Below are 24141 nucleotides of genomic sequence, written 5' to 3'. Positions count from 1 at the left end.
GGATCTCCCTGAATTTGAATTACAAAATTGGCAATTGATTGTAGAATCCTTCATCTCCCTAAGACCGATGTGTAGAGATATTTCTCCTCACTCACCAAATTTTATTAAGTTTGCACAGTCTCTCTTAATAGAGAAAAAAAGAGCTTCTAATTATATAAAACTGCATGTCCCACCATGTCAGCCTCAATTTGTCAATCAGCCTTTTTTTATTCTGCATAGGGTTTATTGGACCCCTAATAAAATTGCTAAATTTAAACATTCAGTTTCTTCAGGTCTATGTTGGTTTTGCCATATGCAGGCCGATACTCTTAAACACCTCCTTTATAAATGTTCCAAGGTACAAGTATTCTGGACAGAAATTTGGTCCACAATACTTTCTATAACACATTTAGAAAATAATCCTCCCATCTCCTGATATCTTGATCCCACAAATGCATACCAAAATATTTGACACAAAGATTACATTAGCTATCCACCATATCGCCATCAATTGGAAACTCAACTTTCCTGAATGGTGGAATCATTTGAGTTTAATTAGAAAATATGTGGAAATAATAGCCATTAAACATTGCTAATTTTACTAAGAAATGGGCCCCCCTGGATGGTTTTTGTAAAAATTTGAAGGAGAATCTTCCCTAACTCCCTCCCATCTGAATTGGATATATGCAGCTTATGAGTATTTTATTCTATGTTTAATTTTAGGTTGTTATTTTATAATAGACATTGCCCTCATTAAGTTGTAATAATGTGTGTATAATAATTATTTTCATTGTATTGTACATGTTGGAAGTGTGTGTTATTGTTATTGTATTGTAAGTATTGTTATTAAGAAAATAAAAGAGAATTACAATCCTGAATCTTAGGATTAGATATTACCACCTATCCATGAAGAGCCACATATAATCAATAATAAAACAATCTTTCCTTGTGATGAGAAACCTAAGAAAATACTTCAAAATAGAGGCTTTCCAAATTTTAGTATAATCCCTAATCCTATCTCGACCACAATACTATAATGTAATACTAGTTCTTTGCTGTAAAACATGGATGTCCAACCTTTTGGCTTCCTTGGGCTGCATTGGCCGAAAAAAAATTTTCTGGGGACGCACAAACACTAACACTAGCTGATGAACAAAAAAAGGTTGAGCAGGTCCCAAATTTGCAATCACTAATATAGAAGATGTACGTATCTAATAATAAACCTTCATTAAAGGGACACTGTGGAGAGGAACCCAAAAACGCAGTAATACTTACCCTGACTGAGTGATCCTCCACGTGCACCACTGACAGTGGGAGCAGCCACAGGCTTCCGCATCCCCATTATGATGAGCAGGGATACGTCCTCATGGTTCTCCCATTCACTTCTATTACAACTCCGGTGAGTGTCTTCAGAGGTGAGCCTCATCAGAGTGGGGATGCTGAATCAGCTGTCAGCAGTGAACGTGGAGGATCGTTTAATCAGGGTAAATATTACTGCTTTTTTGGGCCTCCCACTTTGAGCTTAGGCTCCCTCAAAATGAATATCTTCCCTGCTGTAGCTAGTAGGGATCCCCAAGCCTCACCAACTGACAGCCACCTCCTCCCCCTCCAACTTCCCAAGTTCTGCAGCTGGCAGCAATATTGCAGAGCTGCTGCCTTCCCTCCTCCTTGCCCCCCACCCCCTTTGTCTTTCATGCATGCATGAAAGCAGGGGCAGCTTGAGGATATTGCCATTGGCTGCAAAGCTTAGAGATTTTTATTTGCTAGACTGGAGGAAGATGTCTTCAGTTGGCAGGGCTAAAGCTGGATGGGTGGGTGGGAGAAAATGCTAGACCAGAGTAGAAGCTGGGAAGGAGTGAGAAAGAGGGAGGAGGGCCATGTTTTATAAATTGCTGGGGTGGGGGGGGGGGGCACAAAAAGCCTAAGCACTGGCCTTGCCAGCCATAGACCTGGTATAAATACAGGAGAGATGTTACCTATGTAATTGGGATCCCTGCCTATGCACCACCTTCTCATGTACTCCCTTTGCAAATAAACACTAAATTAAGCGGGTATTGCAGAATTGTACTTAGGCATCATGCTAGCACATACACGGGTAAAGGTATACATACACGTACAAACCATAATAGCCTAGACACTTACTAGATTTTAGACCCTGGAATGAAAGAAAGAATAATCCTAATAGCTAGAATGATGTGCAATTCGATATCTCTCAACTCACCTTAGGTTTAGGTTTTCAAGTTTCAAGTTTATTATATTATTTGATTAAACGCTTTTCAGGATACAAAGCGTTTTACAAAGAAATAAAATTGGATTTCTAAAATCACAAATACATTGTAATTAAAATTAACTACTTTAAAAGAAAAAAGAAAAAAAAAAAAGAAAAACAAACTGGGGTAAACAATCCACATGAAACAATAGGAAAGGGGGAAGAAAGAAAAAATACAATTTAAAAAAAAAAAAGAAAAAAAAAAATAAGCAGGTTGGGTTAGTACATAGGGAAGGTGTGAAGAAAAGAAATTTGAGGACTGGAAAATATAAAGAGAAGAGGAATATAATCTGAATTTAATAAAGGAAGATGAAATTCGGAATTAACCGGAAAATTAAACTTTTAGTTAAAGGCTTCTTTAAAAAGAAGACACTTTAAACTATTCTTAAATTTTTTTAAGTCTTGTTCAAGCCGTAAATATAGAGGGAGTGAGTTCCAAATATTTGGGGCAGTAACTGAAAAGATCAGGTCACGGTGAGTACCAATGATTTTTAAGGAGGGAACATATAGGGTAGCTTGTGAGGAAGATCTAAGAACTCTTGACGAACTATAAGGAATCAGGAGCCTATCTATAAATGCAGGAGTGTTATTTTTAATTGTCTTAAAGACTAAAAGAGCTATTTTATATGTTATCCTGTATGAGATTGGCAGCCAATGAGCGTTTTGAAGCAGAGGCGTAACATGATTGAATTTATTTGAACCTGAAATTACCTTTATTGCAGTGTTTTGTATAATTTGGAGTTTTAAGTTTAAACACTACTCTCTCATCATTTTGATAAGAACATAAGAGTTGCCGCTGCTGGGTCAGACTAGTGGTCCATCGTGCCCAGCAGTCCGCTCACACGGTGGCCCCCAGGTCAAAGACCAGTGCTGTAAATGAGTCCAGCCTCCAACAGTCTGCTTGTACTTCTTGTGCGGGTACTTTCTATGCCTCCCTCTCACCCCCCCCCAAAAAAAAAATAAAAAATAAAAAAAATGACATTTCTTAGTAAACATGAACCACCATTTGTACACCATTCCATTGAGATCTTGCAACTCTTCCTGTTTTACTGGACCTGCCTGTGGAACCAGAAGTTAGCATAACAAGGACAGGTTTTAAAAGTCATCCTATAAGCGCCACAAGGAGCAGTGAAGTTTAATTGACTGAGGCAGTCAGTTCTATACTGTGTGCCGTGTCCATAGCAACTCCTATCTTGATTTGTGTTGTCTCCTGCTCAGTGTGCACAGAAACCGCAACGTGCTTCAGCAGCCTTACAGCCACATTTTGCTCTTTCTGCTACGCTTCTGCAGGCCTGGAAGGGACGAGCGATGCTGCCTCACAGAAAACTAAGTTGTTTTGCACCATCCCCTTCAAGGACTGAGCTGCAACAGAAGGAGAAATGCTTCATTCTGGACTGTGTGGCCGTGGGCAGCATAGCTAAAGACTACAGCTATTCCCTGCCAAAGCTGGGCTCTGTGATCCCACCTTACAATGCTCAGCGAAACCATCATTCGGGGACCTACTTCCTAAGCAAACCAGTTCCAGCTTTGCTGAAGAGAACAGGGCAGGTTAGTGGTTCTGGCAAAACCATTGCTTTAACTCTGGGTTTCTTAATGCTGGTTTGGAGCAGCTCTGTAGCCCACTGTGCCATTGGCTCCTAGTAGCAGCTCATTTTTAACTCACAGCTTGTATTTTGATAAACCATCATGTCATTCAGGAATATACGTCTCCCTTTGTTTATTAAGGTGTATTAATGAACTTTAGATACCACATTTGTAGCTTTTGAAAACTTGTACGTATTTTAGTTGACATTGATATCTAGGTTCTATCGTGATTGTTATTCCCACTGATTTGGTGGTTTTATAAACATTTGTAAACCTTAGAGAGCTGAAGATTTTTGTTAATTTTGACATGCATTAAATCCACATTAACAATTATATTGGTAACAAACAAATGTCTGACTCATTTAATTGAAGAATGCCATTAGAAATGGCAAATAACGGTGAGGTTGAAGCGCCTACTGGCAGCAAAATAAATGGTACCGGAATTGTGCCGGCAATGCTACAGCGAAAGAGACAAAAAAACCAAAAGGCTATAATGGATTAGGTTTATTTGGTGATACAAAACGACTCAACACGATTCGTGTTTCAGTCAAAGGCCTGCATCAGGAGTCTAAAAGCAAGAATACAAACAAAAATACAAAATAAACATTATCAAACACAAATCTGCCAATTAGTATTTAAAAATTTTTTCATGAAAGTTGCATATTGCTTAGTTTTTATCTCCAATATTTTAAATTGTGCATCAGTTTTATATTGTCATTCATTTAATTTCATCTTTTTTATTACCATCTTATTTTTGTATACCATTTTGTTTTTATCATGGTCCATTAGGTCCTTATGATTTGTGTTTGATAATGTTTATTTTTTATTTGTGTTTTGTTTTTAGACTCCTGATGCAGGCCTTTAGCTGAAATACGAATCGTGTTGAGTTGTTTTGTATCACCAAATAAACCTAATTCATTATAGCTTTTTGGTTTTCGTCTCCTTCACTGGTATTGCCTGTTTGTGTTCTGCAGAGGATTTTTGTCTTCTGTTTTTGCCTCCTGGAATTGTGCCTACCTAGGCACATTAGGCCGCCGAACACCAAAATAGGTGTGGCCAACACCGGAAGTGGCATTAGGTGGCCTAAAACGCCTATGTAGGCACTATTCACACAAAGATAAGTGCCAGAAATGTAGGCCCAGAAAACCCTGGCCTATATTTCTGGCACCAGCCTTTCCCTTAAGTCCGATTCTAAAACTGGCACTGAGGTGTGATTGACATGCCGCTTTTAAGGTGGCCACCAATATAGGCACCGGTAACAGAATCCGACCCTTAATGCTAAACATATTATTGTGCAGCTTTGTTAATATTAAAATCATTTTACTGCAAGGAGTATTAAAGCCATGTCTGTCGAACCATCCAAACTCCTGATGTGGTTCTCAGTAACCTAAAGCAGTGCTTCTCATCCGTGGCGTAGCGAGGGTGAGAGGCGCCTGGGGCACTGGTGCCACTCCCCTGCCTTCCGCCCCCACCCCCAAATAGAATGGAAAGAAGAGATGAGATTTGTACAATAAGACTGAAGATGCGACTAAAATTGAAGCGGAGGGGGTAATTCCCTTGAAATAGCCAGTTTGGTCACCGACTAAGATGGAGGGTTAGAGAAATCGCTCTGACCCTTTGCAGCGCTGAGCACCCTTCCCCCGCTGCGAGCAGCACTGAATACTGTGCGAGTGTGGAGCCGGGAGAACGAGCTGACTCTCCCTGCTGCAGGATGCCGTCGCGCAAGAAAGCAGAGGCGGGTAGGTCGCTGGATCGCGGGGGTGAAAAAGGCGGCCTCCCGCACGTGTGTGGGACCCCCAGTGTATCTGCGCGCGAGTCGGGAGACAGCGCGTCGGAGGAGGAATCGGAGCGTGGTGCCTCCCCGAGACTGCGGCGAGCTAGTGCGGCGGCGGCGATTACCAAAGCTGACCTGAAAATCTGGGCAGCTGAAATAAAAGATGAGGTGGCAGCAGTGAAGGGAAAGATTAAGGAGGCGGTGAAGGAGATCCGGCAGGACTTTGCGGACCTGCTGGGCCGGGTGGAAGACACAGAGAGGCGCCTCGGAGAACAAGAAGAATCTGTGACCAGCATCCATGATCAAATGCAGATTGTCCAGAAAGATCTTCTGGACTGCTGTGCGCAGGTGGAGGACCTGGAAAATAGGTCTCGGCGCAACAATGTGCGGATCCGGGGGGTCCCGGATACGGCAGAATATGGAGACGCCACAGCTGTGGTGCAGGAGATCTATCGCTTTTTGATGGCGGATGGGGGAGCCGTGGATGCTACTACTGGGGGCCTGGAAGTTGATCGGGCCCACCGCACGCTGGGTCCCAAGAATGGGGACTACCCGAGAGATATCATTGCTTGCATCCATCGCTTCCCTGATAAAGACCGAATGGTGAAGAAAGCCCGAGAATTGGGGGTTATTCCTTGGAAAAATTTGAAGGTGGAGATATTTCAGGATTTATCGTCTATCACTCTACAGAAGCGGCGGGAGTTCCGGCCGCTGTTGGAGGTGCTGAAGAAGAACAATGTACGCTATCGCTGGCTCTTTCCCTTCGGATTGTTGGTGACTTTTAATGGGGTCCATAAGCGTGTAACGACAGTGGTAGAGTTACAGGCCGTACTTCTGAAGGAGGGCTTGGTGGCCCCTGGCGATTCCGTCTTGAGCAAATCACCGACGATGAGGTTGGAGCGTTATCAATGGAAAGCGGTGTCACAGAGGAAGAGAGGAAGGCAGAGTTCCCGACCTGAGGGGGAGACGACCGACCGGAGAGTGGCGCCTGCTGCGGACACCTGACGAGCGGATTGAGCATGATGATTCCTGATTCCAGATGGGCTCTGGAATTTGGTGTGGACTCTCTGATATCACTGAAGGATAGTATGTGTGTGGGGGAGTGTACGGTGGGGAGCCGGGGGAATGGATGGAGGGGAACTTGTTGAATGGGGGATGAGAGATTGTGGGGGGGGAGGTACATGGGTGGTGTCTTTATGGAGTGGTGGGGTCACTTGAAGTCTTGGAGGGGATGAGGAGAGAGGGAGTATGGGACTGGAGGGGAGGGGGGTGGGGCAGACTGGGTGGGTGGGTGGGGATGGGGGGGGAGGGGCTGAGATGGAGGGGGATTGGGGGGCTGCGGGGGATAGCAAGGGGAGGGGAGGGGTTGTTGAGCACGTTCTTCATGGTTTGGAATGGAGGGGGCTAATGTTTTACGTGTGGGTAGCCTGAATGTTAAGGGGCTCAACATGCCACGTAAGAGGCAATTGTTATTGAAGGAAGTTAAACGCCTCTGTTTTGATATTTGTTTTGTTCAAGAAACTCATTTTGTGAAAGCGGGGGAAAAACTTGTACAATTCCGGGATTATCCCGTGAGGGTCTGGGCTTCAAATAGAGTGGAGCGAAAAAAAGCGGGGGTGGGGATTTTGTTTTCCCACAAGTTGAAGGTGGTCCTAGATCGGGAATGGAGGGATGAGGGTGGGAGGTGGATTATCTGGACTGGTACTGTTGATGGGATACGGGTAACGCTGGTTAATTTGTATGCATCTAATTCTCAGCAGGGACAATTTTTTGAAACTCTCCTGTCAAAGATCTTATCAGCTAAGGTAGGACATTTGGTAGTGGGGGGAGATTTTAATTTGGTACTCAATCCGGATTGGGACTCCACGGGCAAGGGGGGTGACAGACTTAAGGGCGATAGAAAATGTCTAAAGAAATTCCTGGACGTCCTTAATCTGGAGGATGGGTGGCGGGTGCAACATTGGTTGGGTAGGGACTACACTTTCTACTCTCCTGTGCATGAGGTATACACTCGCATAGATATGATATGTGTGGATAAAGGCTGGGGGGGGAAAATTGATAGACACTAAGATTGATACCATTGGGTGGTCTGACCATGCCCCGTTATGGATGGATCTGAGTTGGGGAGGGCCTCGGGGGGGAGATACGTATTGGAAATTAAATGATACCCTACTGGGAGACCCGAAGATAGTGCAACAGCTGGAAACGGGGATCTATGATTTCTTAGAGTTTAATAATGTGGACCAGTTCTCCCCCATGACGATCTGGGAAAGTCTAAAGGGGGTTTTACGGGGGGAGTTGATCTCTATAGCAGCCTATCAGAAAAAGTCCCGACAGCGGGAGGAATTGCAGCTCCGGGAAACGCTTCGTACTTTGGTGGATCAACATAAGAGGGGACAGGGGGGACCGCAACTGAGGCTCCGGATCCAGGAAACCCGAATGGCTCTTGGGAAGTTGGAAGATGAGGTGGTTAAATTTAATCTTGAGAAGTTGAGGCTTAAATATTTTGAAACGGGGAACAGGGCGAGCAAACTTTTGGCTCACAGGGTCAAATTACAACAAACAAGGGGTAATATTCTGGCTATTAAGGAGCGGGATGGTAAGGTGATTACTGACGATGTAGGCATACAACGGCGGTTTAGGGAGTTTTACCAGGAGCTTTATTCACCAGAGCTTGAGGGCTCTCTGGGGGAGAGCCAAACCTATCTACAAGAGTTGGGGTTACCTACTCTATCTAGCTCAGACGCTCTGGGGCTGGAGGAGGATATTACAGTGGAAGAGGTACTGCGGGTGATTCGACATTTGAAGCCGGGAAAATCCCCTGGGCTGGATGGATTTACGGGGTTGTTTTATAAAAAGCTTTCTCCCTTGGTTGCACCCTTGCTAACTAGATTATTTAATTCCCTGAAAGAGGGGGAGCACTTGCCTTTCTATATGCGATTAGCAGGGATTACGATAATCCCTAAGCCGGGGAAAGATGAGACTATGTGTGGCAGTTACCGTCCTATATCGTTGTTGGGTATTGATACTAAAATCCTGGCCCGTATCTTGGCTGATCGGATGGCGACCCATATGCCAGACCTGATCCACCCGGATCAGGTGGGGTTCATAGGAGGACGTCAAGCGGCTGATGGTATTAGGCGGGTGCTGAATTTGGTGTGGGAGGCTCGAAGATCAGGGTCTCCCTGGGTGGCGGTGGCGGTGGATGCCGAAAAGGCGTTCGATCGGGTGGATTGGACGTTTATGGAGGCTGTTCTCCGCCAGATGGGATTCGGATCGCGGTTTATTTCTTGGATTCTTACACTCTATCACACCCCAATGGCCTGTGTTAAAGTTAATGGGGTCTATTCCAAGCCATTTGAGTTACATAGAGGAACTAGACAGGGGTGCCCGCTCTCTCCCCTGTTGTTTGCTTTGGTGATCGAGCCCTTGGCACAGAGCATTCGTCTTTCACAGCAGGCGAGGGGGGTACAGGTGCAGGGGGTCGAGCATAAACTGTCCCTTTTTGCAGATGATATTTTGGCCATAGTGGAGGGGTCGGAGAGATCGCTTCTGGCCTTGCGAGATTTGATGCACGACTATGGGAGACTCTCAGGCTTTAAAGCTAACTTGTCTAAGACGGAGATCTTGAACATCTCGGTACCGGCAGAGGAGGCTCTGGAACTGCAAAGTAGAGTCCCCTTCCGCTGGGTGAAGGGTCCTATTAGGTATCTGGGGATCCTGCTTGGGGTGGATTGGAATACTTTGTTCTGTCATAATTATCTTCCTTTGGGTACGGCTCTGAGACAGGACCTTGATAGATGGGACCCCTTATACCTTTCCTGGATGGGCAGAATGGAGGTGGTGCGTATGATGGTACTGCCCAGATTTCTTTATCTCTTTCAGGTTCTGCCTGTAGAAGTTCCTAAAATATATTTTACTCGCTGGCACAGGTCTCTTTTACGCTTCATATGGGGGGGAAAGCGTCCCAGGGTGGCGAGATATGCCATGTTCAAATTTAAGGAGGAGGGAGGCTTGGGGTTGCCCAATTTGGAATTGTACTACCGGGCGGCACAGCTTAGGGCGGTTGTGGATTGGCATGCGACTCCGGCCAAGCTATGGGTTCAGGTAGAGCAGGGTCTCTTGGGGGGTCCCAGGGACATCCATGCTTTGTCTTATCTACCGTGGGTGGGTTTAAGGGAGAAGGAAATTGCTGCTATTTCTAATCCATTTATACGGTGGACGTTGCGGGTTTGGGGGGGGGCCCTTAGGAAATTGATAGGTAGGGGAAGGGGACTACATTTTGTGCCTATTAGATATGCGGAGGACTTCATCCCGGGTAGGGAGGGGGGAGTTTTTAGCAGGTGGGAGCGAGGGGGGCTGAGATGTTTTGGCCAGCTGTTGGAAGGGGAGCACATCCGTGGGTTTCCTGAGGTCCGAGCCTCTTTCCACCTGGAACAGCGTGATTTATTCCCCTACTTGCAGGTAAAGGATTATGTTATGCGCGTTAAGGCGGGGGACCTCACCTCCTATGAGCGTTCGAGGTTTGAAAGGTTGTTGGGGGAACCGGTGCGTCGGGGATGCATTTCGCTCCTTTATCGATTACTACTAGCTGACCCAGATCAGAAGACATCCTATATGAGGGCTTGGGAACTAGACTTGGGGCTCACATATACGAAAGAGGAATGGGAACAAATCGCACTGCGAATACACCACGTGGCGGTAGCTCCACAATTGGTGGAAAATGCTCTTAAGCTTTTGGTGCGCTGGTATGTTACCCCGGTGGTGATCGCCAAGATGAGTACCTCGTGCACAGGAGAGTGCTGGAGAGGGTGTGGTCTGCGGGGAACGTTCTTTCATATGTGGTGGGAGTGCCCTCGCATTGTGGACTTTTGGACCCAGGTGTTCCAATACGTGGGGCGTCTTATGCAGTGTCCTTTGCTGCTAAGGGCGGAAACTGCTTTGTTGGGGGTACTCCCCGGGGCAGTGGAGGACGCACAAGACAAGCTGATGCGTCTTGCATTTACGGCGGCTAGACTAGTGCTGGCCTCTCATTGGAAGAGTCCCACGGTACCCACGGTAGCGATGATGCGAACGAAATTGGGATGGGTGTGTGAGAAATTCCGGCTTTCAGCTCTACTTACACGCCAGAGGCGACAGTTTGAGGGTCTGTGGGGTAGGTTCCTGGAGGTGGAGGGGGGCTCTGAATTTCCTGTACTGGAGTAAGGGCTGACTTGTTCCTGCTATGGGACCTCTTATAGCCTCTTGGGATACTACCCCTTCCCGTCTCCTCTATAGGTGCCTCTTGTGTTAGGGGGGGGGAGACTCGGCCTGATCTACGGAGGAGGGGGGAGGTAGGGATAGGGAGGGGAGGGAGGGGGGAGGGGTTCTGGCGGGGGGGGGAGGGGCATTTCACTTTATATTCACTGTATTTTTGCTTGTCTGGTTCTGCCATATTGTTGTAACGATGGCTAACAGTGTTTAAATAAAGAATTACAAAAAGAAATAGCCAGTTTGATGAAACATGAATTCATGCTGGATTCCTGTTTACTGCCAGAGCTTCCTCTGAGATTGCATCTTTGCATATGCAAAATCAGATCAATGGCTTTCAAGAGAGCTTTCTGTGAGTTGTTCAGTTTACACAGCCTTCCTCGGCAGTAACCCAGCTTCACCCCTACCCTATTCTGATATGAAGCTACACCCAGGGAAAAGCAGCGACTTTCTCTAGGTCTACCTTAATAACAGTTTGTGGACTTTTCCTCCAGAAACATGCTCATCACCTGCTTTTACTGCATTTCCCAGCAAAGAATTCCAGAACCCAAGTGGACCCCAAAAGAAGGTTATTATTAACTGAAACATGGACCATGCCAGGTCCATACCACATTCATTGCTGTGTTTCATATGACTTGTAACATAGTAACATAGTAGATGACGGCAGATAAAGACCCGAATGGTCCATCCAGTCTGCCCAACCTGATTCAATTAAAATTTTTTTTTATTTTTTTTTTTCTTCTTAGCTATTTCTGGGCGAGAATCCAAAGCTTTACCCGGTACTGTGCTTGAGTTCCAACTGCCAAAATCTCTGTTAAGACTTACTCCAGCCCATCTACACCCTCCCAGCCATTGAAGCCCTCCCCAGCCCATCCTCCACCAAATGGCCATATACAGACACAGACCGTGCAAGTCTGCCCAGTAACTGGCCTAGTTCAATATTTAATATTATTTTCTGATTCTAAATCTTCTGTGTTCATCCCACGCTTCTTTGAACTCAGTCACAGTTTTACTCTCCACCACCTCTCTCGGGAGCGCATTCCAGGCATCATTTCATTTGTGAAGATTTTTATTGAACTGCATTGTTTTTATTGTGAAGACTTTTATTAAACCTTTACATCAAGAGCTTCGGTTCCGTGGCTTTGCTTTTTGTTTAAGTTTTGTGGCATTTGGCATTTGGACCCCTGAAAAAGGCATTCATAGCCGAAACATGGACCATGTTGGCCCCGCACCACTACTCATTGAGGTGTGTTGTATGGATTGATATTATCTGCATGTTAAATAGTGTAGGGGAAAGAGGTGATCCAAGTGGAGTCCCACAGGGCTCACCTCTTTCCCCTACACTATTTTTTTTTTTTTTTTTTTTTTTTGTAATTTTTATTTATAATTATACAATCTTATTTTACAAGAATTAATTCTTGTACATTGAATACAGGAAAGAAAATTTTAACGCAATAATACTTTTACCACAATCATCATAATGATGATAATAAACCCCTTCTTAGACCACAATAAACAGGGGTTGACCAAAACTAAAATTAGAGAGAAATTTAAAGGAATAATACAAAAAAGAAAGGCATAATGTATCTAGCGCCCAATTATTATTATCCCTTAATCCTTAATCCTTGATGATCTGCTTAACATCTAGAAATTCCTTCAGATGGTTAGGAGAGAAAAAAACATATTTAACACCTAAGTACCTAACCAGGCATTTGCAGGGATACACCAATAAAAATGTTGCTCCAATATTTATAGTCTGTTGTCGCATTGCAAGAAAATCTTTCCTCCGTTCTTGTGTAGTCTTAGCTACATCAGGATATATCCATATTTTCCGTCCCCCAAATAATTTTTGGGAATTTTTGAAAAACAATTTCATAATCATATTCACATCCTGTTCAAAGACAAATGATACTAGTAATGTTGCTCTGTCCATTTCAGATGTTATCGTTTGTTCCAATAAAGCCGTCACATTTGCAAAATCTATCACATTTGTCTCTCCTCTTACTTTCCAAATCTCATTTCCATCTTCATTTACCTTTCCTTTTCCATTTCCATCAGGCATCTTTTTATTTGGTAAATAATAAATTTTATTAATTGGAGGAATACAATTTGAAGAAATTTCCAAATTCTCAATGAGGTATCTACACTATTTAACGTGTATCTCTCTTCCTTGGGTTTCATACTGAGTGATTTGGATGTAAAACTGTTCAGCTATGCTGATGATATTACAATCATTATCCCTCGCAGTACAGTTTTATCTGATAGTACACAAATTATAGAGTTTGTTTTGAATTTGATGGATTCTTGGATGCAGGAATTTAAACTAAAATTAAATCAAGAAAAAACTAAATTCTTCTTTGCTTCTTCACAAAAGACCATAATTGAACCATCACTTAAGATAAACACATCATCTTACATGATCAACCATTAAAATTTTGGTTGTCACCAGTGGCGTACCTAGGGTATGTGGCACCCGGGGCCCATCATTTTTTGACACCCCCCCCCCCCCCCCCTCATGGAAAATTTTTTTTTTTTTTTTTTTTTTGCAATAACCATGAAATGGAATAAATGGTCAGAATAGAAACAGGCAGTGAAAATTTTCTTTTATTGAACCTCATTTATGTAACCATTATTCCAAACATAACATAACATAAATTATGTCGGAATTGTCATGACATCAGAAGTACATATGGAGTAGTTGCAGGTGATGCTTGGGACAGTTCTGATTATGTTAGTTTGGTTTTATGTGTTTTTTGAATAGAAGGGTTTTTATTTCTTTTTTTAAGGTTTTGTAGTTTGTGGTCAAGGTCAATAGGTTGTAGAGTTGGGGGTCAAGTGTTGCAGCTCAAATGGCTAGGAGGTTGTCGAACAGTTTTTTTCTTTTGACGTTTTTGGTTGGAGGGTGTGTGAATGGTGCGTGAGTTCTCCTATGTCTGTTTGAAGTGGATTGAATTATTTAGCTGAAGAAATTAGTTACCCCCCCATTTCACACACATTAATTCTCTTCCATTTTTGTTCCCATTATAAAAAAACACTGATAAGTTCCCAGGAAAAAAATACATTAAAATAAGAAGTGAAAACAAAGGCCCCTACAGATGAGAACATAACATAAGAATAGCCTAACTGGGTCACACCAATGGTCCATCATGCCCAGTAGCCCATTCTCATGGTAGCCAATAGTGCTGCCCGATTCAGAGAAAAATATTTCATTCGATTCGATTCACCCTGTTGAATCGATTTTTCGATTAGATTCACTGTTAATGACACCGCTTTTTAAGTTTAAACAAAGTATAACAATAAATTTCACAACAACAATAAATTTCACAAAGTACTTAAAAAAAAAAAATCACATTTTTCCATTAAAGCAGTTCTGGAGACATTTGCTTGAACAGTCTTTTTTCCCAGTCCATAAGCAAGCAATATGAAAAAGATTTCCTTAATTATCTACTCAAACATTTTTGCTATTTACTTTCATTGTACCTAGACTATTATTCAGTAGAAAAAATTTAGTTTGTTCAATCAAGCAGAACATTCACTCATAGAAGTCCAATGTCCACACAGGATTTGATTGAACAAACCATATTTTTTCTACTGAATAATAGTTTAGGTATACTGAATAGCAAAAATGTTAAAGCCACACAGAAAAGCAGTAAAAGTCAATAGGTTCTCCAAGTGGGAACAACCTGATGTCTCAGCACTTGAGGAAAAGACCACGTAATAATGTTTATAAGATAAATCATATAAATGATTATACTGAAGCAGGGTGTCCTCAGCGTGAGAGGTAAGCGAGAGGAGAGAATTCTCCAGTGCTTTACACAATAAGGCTCCTCTGCCTGCAGTGCACACCATCATAGGACACCTCAGGTGTGCTCAAATTAATCAATGTGATAAATTAAACAGTGATAAACAATTGGTCAATCACAAGAGTGCAAGATCAAACAGGTTGTTCCCACTCAGAGAACCTATTGACTTTACTGCTTTTCTGTGTGAGTAGATAATTAAGCAAATTTCTGATAGCCTACAGAACTGATTCTCACCTTCCATCCCCAGCCCCCAAGACTTACCAGACCCCCCCTGCCGATGCATTTACTTACTGCCTGAACTGGATATTAAATCGTGGGGAAGAGAGGAGAAATGCGGGGAAAGAGCCAGCCAAAACTAGTATTTGTTGCTGCTGAGTGCACCAATCCAGGGCAAGCAGACGCTTCCCCCATGTCTTAATAACAGACAATGGACTTTTCCTCCAGGAATTTGTCCAAACCTTTCTTAAAACCAGCTACGCTATCTACTTTTAACATAACTTCTGGCCACTTCATTTTTAAGCTTAGATCTTTCCTTCCAAACAGAGACCTTGCTAGATGTCAAATACAGCACAAGGTAACTTCACATGGACTTAACTGTGCAGGAAATGAATCTCCTCATACACCCACCATATAGTGCAAAAATGTGCAAAGGTCTGTTTTTTTCTTTCGATCACTACATAGCCTAATGCCACACAAGCAGCGCTGTTACAAACATATTCTGAAGGTCAATGCTAAGGTTGACAAAGTTTCCTTCCTTGGACCAGAAGGAGATACTGACAAACCACTGGAAGAGATTCTAAAACAACTACCCAGAAATAACACCCAAAGACCCACTCAGTGTGTGAACCAGTTGAGTGGAGTGGACTAACTGGGGGTGGAAATGGGCCCAGAGTTTGCTCAGCAGAATTTCCCAGACTACCTCTTCCTCTCAACACACTGACATGCTACCACCACCACCAACACTAGGAACACCTCACCGAGTATGCCAGCAATGCTTATAAACTTTATAAAACACATTATTATATTTTCTTATAAAGCATATATTTTAACTGAACTCAGCCTTGCCATTCACAAAAATAGAAAAGTTCCCATTTCAAGCTGTCTCATGTACACTTTTCAAATCTAACATATTGTAATCACAAAACAGAAAATAAAATTATTTTTTCTACCTTTTGTTCTCTGATCAATATTCAAATCTTGTTGGTCCCAGGCTCTTGTTGTCTTGCTTGCCAGGGTCTCCTTTCTCCGTGCTAACCATCCGTCTGCCATCTCTGTTCTCCCCTTCCGTTTCCCTTCCCTCTCCCGGAGATCTGGCATCTTTCCTTTTTTTTGTCTCCATCCACAGATTCACCTTTTCTCAACTCCCCACCACCCCAGGATCCACCATCTCTCCCTTTCTGTTCCCAACTATCCTCCTATCCAGTATCTCTATCCCCCCTCCACACCATCCCCTGTTTCCAAGTTCTCTCCCTTTCTGTTCCTTCCCTCCCTAAATCCCATTATGCACCATCTCTCTCCCACTCCTCTGTTTTTAGACCCATTATTTCTAACCCCCAAAGTCTGGCATATGCACGTATCTTTGAACCCCCCCTTCCCTCTCTCCCTCTGTGTACTTTTACACCAGGACCCCCCCTCCCCCGAAGGTCTGTCCCCCCTCAGAAGGGCTACACCCCACCCCTGAAGACCTGCACCCCCCGAAGGACTTTACCTCCCACCCGAAGGTCTGTCCCCCTCTGAACGCCTAAACCCCACCCCTGAAGGCCTGCACCCTCCCCGAAGGATTGTACCCCCCACCCGAAGGTCTGTCCCCCCCTGAAGGCCTGCACCCATCCCGAAGGCCTGCACCCACCCCGAATGCCTGCACCCACCCCGAAGGCCTGCACCCACCCCGAAGGCCTGCACCCCCGAAGGCCTGTCCCCCCCCCCTTGAAGGCCTGACCCCCCCTTGAAGGCCTTCCTGCTTGTCCCCCCTTGAAGGCCTATCCCCCCTTAAAGGTCTGCCTGTCCCACCCCCTTGTAGGCCTGTCCCCCCTTAAAGGTCTGCCTGTCCCACCCCCTTGTAGGCCTGTCCCCCCCTTGAAGGCCTGACCCCCCCTTGAAGGCCTGCCTGCTTGTCCCCCCTTGAAGGCCTGTCCCCCCCTTGAAGGTTGGCACCCCCCCAAAGGCCTGCACCCCCTTGAAGGCCTGTCCCACCCCCTTGTAGGCCTGTCCCCCCCTTGAAGGCCTGCCTGCTTGTCCCCCCTTGAAGGCCTGTCCCCCCCCCTTGAAGGCCTGCACCCCCCCTTGAAGGTTGGCACCCCCCAAAGGCCTGCACCCCCTTGAAGGCCTGTCCCACCCCCTTGTAGGCCTGTCCCCCCCTTGAAGGCCTGCCTGCCTGTCCCCCCCTTGAAGGCCTGCACCCCCTTGAAGGTCTGCACCCCCCCCCGAAGGCCTGCACCCCCCCGAAGGCCTGTCCCCCCACTTGAAGGCCTGCCTGCCTGTCCCCCCCTTGAAGGCCTGCCCCCCCTTGAAGGTCGGCCCCCCCCCTGAAGGCATGCACCCCCCCCTGAAGGCCTGTCCCCCCTTGAAGGCCTGTCCCCCCCCCTTGTAGGCCTGCACCCCCTTGTAGGCCTGTCCCCCCCCCCTTGTAGGCCTGTCCCCCCCTTGAAGGCCTGCCTGCCTGTCCCCCCCCTTGAAGGCCTGCACCCCCTTGAAGGTCTGCACCCCCCCCCCGAAGACCTGCACCCCCCCTTGAAGGCCTGCCTGCCTGCCTGTCACCCCCCTCCCCCTTGAAAGTCTGCCTGCCCGCCCGCCCGCCCCACCCTGAAGGCCTGATGCCCCGACCCACCCCGAAGGACCATTCGCCCCCCTGGCCTCCCCGCACTACCTATGAAGCAGCCGCAGCAGGATCGCGACGTCAGCTATCTTTGCGCTGCTTAGGAGCTGCTTCCTGCGCCGGGCTACCTTAAGCTACTGCCCCCCCCACGCCCGAAGGACCGCTCGCCCCACTGACCTTCCAGCACACCTATGAAGCAGCCTGCAGCAGGATCGCGACGTCAGCAATCCCTCAGCTGCTTGGGCGCTGCTTCCTGCGCCGCGGTCCCGCCCCCTCCTCTGACGTCAGAGGAGGGACGGGACCGCGGCGCAGGAAGCAGCGCCCAAGCAGCTGAGGGATTGCTGACGTCGCGATCCTGCTGCGGGCTGCTTCATAGGTGTGCTGGAAGGTCAGTGGGGCAAGCGGTCCTTCGGGCGTGGGGGGGGACTGAGCGGCAAGGCCGGGAACACCCCCTCAGGGCTGGTACCCGGGGCGGCCCGCCCCCCCCCCCCCGCCCCCCCCTAGGTACGCCACTGGTTGTCACTTTCAATCGACATCTCACTATGAAGAACCAGATTGATGTTGTAATTCGTAAGGGATACTATTCTCTGTGGAAACTGTGTACTATTAGATCTTACTTTGAAATTGCTGCCTTTAAAATCCTGGTTCAGTCACTACTGTTGAGTCTTCTTAACTATTGCAACATCATTTATTTGTCAAGTACTAAGAAAATATGACTAGGTTAAAATTGATTCAAAATACTGCAGTTGGGTGGATCTAAGATGGCTGTGAGCTTGTTTCGCTGAGCAAGACGCCCTGAGATTTTCTTTGCCTAATCGTCAGAATTTCTTTTTGGTAGTGAGGAGTTTGTTCTTCCCCCCTACCTGCAATGCCGAAGCGACGAGGTCAGCACTATTGAAGATATTCTCAGGCACATGCAGAATGTAGCCGGAACGTCGGAGAGCATCCCGCAGGAGACGCAGCGTATGAGTGGTTCAGCAGCAGTTCTCCCTGGGCCTGATACAACTCTTAGCCCCGACACTCGAGCTCCGCCTCCGCAACCCCGGATTACAAGCTCTCCAAGAGTTGAGGAAACCCCGGAGGAAGGGTTGTTTTCATCAACTGAGGCAAGGCAGACATCCCTGGAAAGCTAGGAAGGAGGGGCAACCCAACTAGAGACCCCCTCTAGGGAACCAGAGGAATTTCTATCAGTGGGCGCAGGGATTACCCAGTTGGTGGAGGAACAAGAAGAATCAATGAGTGGTGAGCACTTTTTCACTGGTCAAGTGCAAACTTTTCTAAATAAACCCTCTGAGGTGACTCTTGATGCTCTCTGGGATCTTGTGGTTAACTTTGGGAAAGCCATAAATCCCCACTTTAATTACATAGAAGGAAAATTGATTGAGCATACAAAGGAATTGAAAGAGGTTAAGACAGAATTGAATGACTCTAAATCCAACACTCAGAAGATTGAAAAAGATGTAAATTCCTTTAAACAAGAGACTAATAAAAGATAATATAAATCTTAGAAGGAAAATTGAAACTTTAGAGAACACGTCACGGAGTAACAATTTAAGATTGATAAATTTTCCTAGGGTTACAATAGTGGCTCCGAGAGAAATGATTAAAAAATACTTTCAAGAGGTTTGGAGCATATCGGAGGATCTCTTACCTCCACTTTCTCAGGCTTATTATTTACTTTCAAGAGATCAACCCCAAAATCAAGGTTTATTAAACCAAGAAGCTATGGATGTCTCAGCTTTTCTTGAGATGTCAGATAAAGAAATTGCTACTCCAGCAACTTTGATAATAATTGTAGCTTTGCAACCAGATAAATTATGGATTTTGAGACTACTCTTTAAAAATAGACAGAAACAATTCCTTGGCTATAGAATACAGATATATCCAGATTTATCACGCGAGACGCAGAAGCGTAGGCGTGAATTTCTATTACTTAAGCCAGGAGTCTTAGCTTTGGGGGCTACTTTTTACTTGTGTCACCCTTGTAAGTGTATTGTGCATCACCAAGCAAATAAGTATGTTTCTTCAAACCATTTCAATTAACTTATTTCTTGTCACTCACCTGACTGAGTAAAGAAAAATCTTAAAATCTTAAGCTCGTTAGAAGAAAGTATGTATTATATTTTGCTCTCAGCTTCAAGTTTTTGTTTTGATTGTATTTTCTTAATCTTCCACCAATCTTGGATCTATGTGGACTTGAGTAAATTGAGCTTAAATGTAAAATGTCTTATATTTGATGGCTTATAGCCAATGTATTTTCTTTTTGAGTATGACCTAAGCTCAATTTCTTTCTGTACAAGTTTGTATGTTTGATAAGTAATATGAAATTTATAAATAAATAAATAAAAAAACAAAATATTGCAGTTTGACTGATTTATGGTTTGAAGAAATACAATCATGTGATGCCTTTCTATCGTGAGTTACATTTGCTCCCCGTGGAAGCTCGTGTCATCTTTAAGCTGGGATGCCTATATTATAAAGTTGCTTTTGGTTTAGCCCGTTTATATTTAGCAGACAGATTCTACAGAGCGCCCCATAAGAATAACAGAAAATCATATCCTCTTTTTGTTTTTCCATCTGTTAAGGCAGTGATTCCCAACCCTGTCCTGGAGGAACACCAGGCCAATCGGGTTTTCAGGCTAGCCCTAATGAATATGCATGAGAGAGATTTGCATATGATGGAAGTGATAGGCATGCAAATTTGCTTCATGCATATTCATTAGGGCTAGCCTGAAAACCCAATTGGCCTGGTGTTCCTCCAGGACAGGGTTGGGAACCACTGTGTTAAGGGATGCAAAAGTAAACTGTACCTTGAACGTACCTTAGCATATCAAGCAGTTCATCACGATAAAGATTTTTGTTTACAACTATTGTTTACAACTAGTTCCTATGAACAGTTTAGAAAACAACTGAAATCTTTCTTCTTCTCAAAATTTCTGAACTAATCGCCTTCATTGTACCAATTTTTATAGACTTTTGTAAAACACATCGAACTAACGGTTATGCGGTCTAGATATCTGGTGTTATATTATATTACAGTATTTGGAATATTTCTGAAGAATATTTGACATCAAGTACCTCATATCTACAATTTTGCTCTCGTTTTTTACTTTATATCATATTTTATGAACTACATGAGTAAACTGTGACTTTACTGACACTCTGCCTCTAAACATGCCTATACACACTCATTCATCACTGCACAATTTTACACATGTAGAATCTTTTTTATTACTAACATCACCCATCACCTGCAGTAAGTGATTGTACATCTGCTACCTATGCCTATGTGTGTAGTTTTTTTTAAAAAATAGATTTTATTAATATCTACCATAATAAAATGTTAAGCGCGCATGTGCACTCTTAGCTGCGTGATCCATGATCCCTGATCTGTGATCAGTAGGTCTGTGGCCGGCAGGAGTGCGCATGTGCGCTTACAACTGCCGCACACTCGCAGACCTCCAGATATTTCCTTCTGATATTTATTGCTCAATCGGAGCTGGGGGGGGGACGGGTGGGGGAAGGCAAAAAGCTCGACAGCAGAGATACTACCCCCTCTTTATTTACAGCCTCGGCGCGGCAAGTTTAGAAATCAGTGCAGGGGTTCTGGAGACTTACCCGGAGATCCTCCACTAAAGCCTTGAGCTGTCTCGCCATTGAAATAGGGGTTGAGTACAGCTAACCAGCAGCATATATGCCTCTTACAACTGCTCAACACTCGCGGACCCTAAGGTGCAGCAGCATTTCCCCCTCCCCACCCCCCCTTCCTTTCCCTTCCTGCAGTCTGGCCAGCTCCCTTGCCAAAGTTATTTTTAAGTTTAAAGGTGCCGCGGCAGCTCCTCTCACGAGCCGCACCTGTGTCGGAGAAGCCTTTCGATGCAGGCGAGGATCGTTAGAGGAGCCACTGCGGCACCTTTAAACTTAAAAATTACTCCGGCAAGGGAGCCGGCCAGACTGCGGGAAGGGAAGGGGGGAGGGGGAAATGCTGCTGCTGCACAGGGACGTGGAGAGGGAGGGAAATACATAGCGGTAACATTAAAGTTTGCCAATGTATAAATCTTTTTGCTCTCGCCAGACTATAGGAAGGGAAGAGGGGGAGGGGAAATGCTGCTGCAGCTGCACAGGTACGTGGAGGGGGAGGTAAATACCGCTGCTGCTGCACAGAGAACTAGAGGGTGAGGAAAATACTGCTGCTGCTGCTGCACAGAGAAGTGGGGTGGGGGGAGGGAAATGCTGCTGCACAGGGAAATGGAGGGGGAGGGAATGCTGTGGCTGCTGCACAGGGAAGTGGGGAGGGAGACATAAAGAAAGGAAGAAAGGCACAGGGGCAGGGAGACAGACAGAAAGAAAGACAGCGGGAGGGAGACAGAAAGAAAAAGACAGGGGTAGGGAGAGAGACATAAATAAAGAAAAAAAGACAGACAGACATATATTCTAGCACACGTTAATGTAACGGACTAAAAGACTAGTTATGATATAAATTAAACCTAAGGATTAGATTATATATATATATATATATATATATATATATATATATATATATATAAATACATATATATATATATATATATATATAATCTAATCCTTATATATATATATATATATATATATATATATATATATATATATATAAATACATATATATATATATATATATAAATACAGGCTAAAAACCCTAACACATCAACACATTCATTAAAATAAACTACGTTATTTACAGCCTCGGCTGATGTGTTAGGGTTTTTAGTCTGTATTTGTAGTCATGTATTCTGTGCTCGAGCTGGAGAGCATTTTAGGCCTGATTCTATAAATGGCACCTAGATCATAGCTGTCTAGCAACACCTAACCTCTAGCAATGCCTAGCCAAATTACTTGCAGATTCCATCCTTTAATTGGTGTGATAATTGATCAAGCTAATTTTCAGCCAATTAAAAAACAAGTTTAAATTGCCAATTAATAGTTCCGCAAATAATAATAATAAAAAAGGGTTCTGCATAGAAATCAGCATGGCGCCTACTGGCACCTACTTCTAGGAATTGGCAGGCGCCTACTCACGTCTACCCAAAAAGCATGGTTAGGGGCAGAGTATAGGCGTGGTATGATAGGTTCAAGTAAAGTAGGCCAGGAAAACCTAGCCTACATTACCGGCACCTAGCACTAGGATGTCTACCTGTTTCTATGCCAATAGGCTTGATTCTATAACCAGCACCTAGTGGTTGATTGGCAATTGCGCCTAGCAGTGTCTCAAACTTCTAGGTGCAAATGTAATGGTTGTAGCGGAGGTGAAGTGCCTGGGAGTTCTTTTGGACTGGGGTTTAACTTTTAGGGGTCATGTTCAGGCAATGGTTCGGAATGAATTTTTTAAATTGCAAATAATAAGTAATCTCAGGCCATACTTATCTGGGAATACTTTTAAGACTGTTCTGCAAACAGTTGTTTTATCTAACTTGGATTATTGTAATCTGGTTCTTTTGGGTTTGCCTGCTTCAGCCTTATGTGCACTGCAGGTTGCACAAAACTCGATAGTTAGGACGCTCTTTCGACTGGAGAGGCGTGAGCACGTGTCAGAATGTTATGTCACATTGTATTGGCTTAAATTGAAATACAGAATTTGTTATTTATTTATTTTAATCATTTCTATACAGTTTTATACCAAAATGGTATACAAAACTGTTACATACATAAAATGTTAAAACAAATTAAAACAAACAGAAACAGAAGGATTCAATTCTTGCCGCAAATCATCAAACAAGTGTAATCAATATTCAAAGGAATGCATCAACAAATAATTGTGTTTTAAGTAACTTTCTGAATGAACCCCTATCACTGCACATCTGAATTTGCCCAACAAGGAGAAGCCTCAATTTTACTCCTGCACATGAGAAGGTCATCGCCTTAGTTTCCACATATTTTGGGTTGACACTTGTTTTCAGCAATGCAGAATTTTCAGATCGCAATGATCTTGTTGGTTGATAACCAGACATCATATTCTTAAAGAATTCAGGGATCATGCCATATAGAAATTGGTGACAAATCATGACTGTCTTATACTGGATTCTAAATGCAACTGGCAACAGTGCAGCTGTCGGAGATATGGTATGATATGCTCATATATTGGCGTTCCTGTTAATGGTCTACCTTTGTGTGCATAATTTAGCACCAAAGTATTTGGTGGATAACATTCTGCCACGTATTCCACCCCATTAGTTATGTTCTGTAGATCGTGCAGATTTACATATTCCCACAGTTAAGCAGTTAAGGCAGGGACAGTTTATTTTCATTTGTAGGCCCCAGGGAATGGAACAAGCTTCCATTGTATGTAAACCAGCAGAAAGATTTGCAGAATTTTTAAACATTACTAAAAAGACACCTTTTCTGTAAAATGAAGTATGGGACCTGAATTTTGATTTGTGTGAAGGGGCGCTGGTTGTTTAATTATTTTATTGTTTGTAACTGTTTTTGTATATGTATTGTTATGATGATGATGATTATGTATGTATTTGTTGTGAGTAGAGATCTGCACAGAAACGTGGATCGTGGGAATCCCGCGGGTCCCACGGGAATCCTGCAGGAAACCCCCTAACCCATGGGACTCCCACGGAGACCCCCCTCTGGTCCACGGGGCTCCCATGGGGAACCCCCTCTAGCCAACGGGACTCCTCGTCCA

General features: G+C 44.4%; 1 protein-coding gene across 1 annotated transcript in view; it reads left to right on the top strand.

Moving 5' to 3' along the window:
- Positions 1 to 3493: 3493 nt before the first annotated feature.
- Positions 3494 to 24141, top strand: part of LOC117355583 (uncharacterized protein C17orf98-like) — a 33315-nt gene continuing 12667 nt past the window's right edge. The window contains exon 1 of the mRNA XM_033934341.1: positions 3494 to 3796. Within this exon, the coding sequence (XP_033790232.1) occupies positions 3557 to 3796 (240 nt within the window). The 5' untranslated portion in view covers positions 3494 to 3556. The remainder of the gene's footprint in view (positions 3797 to 24141) is intronic.

The sequence above is a fragment of the Geotrypetes seraphini genome, chromosome 2, assembly GCF_902459505.1.
Source record: "Geotrypetes seraphini chromosome 2, aGeoSer1.1, whole genome shotgun sequence".
In the NCBI taxonomy this organism is placed as follows: domain Eukaryota; kingdom Metazoa; phylum Chordata; class Amphibia; order Gymnophiona; family Dermophiidae; genus Geotrypetes; species Geotrypetes seraphini.
The sequence above is the reverse complement of the archived record's forward strand: the minus strand, read 5'-3'. Positions and strand labels throughout refer to the sequence as shown.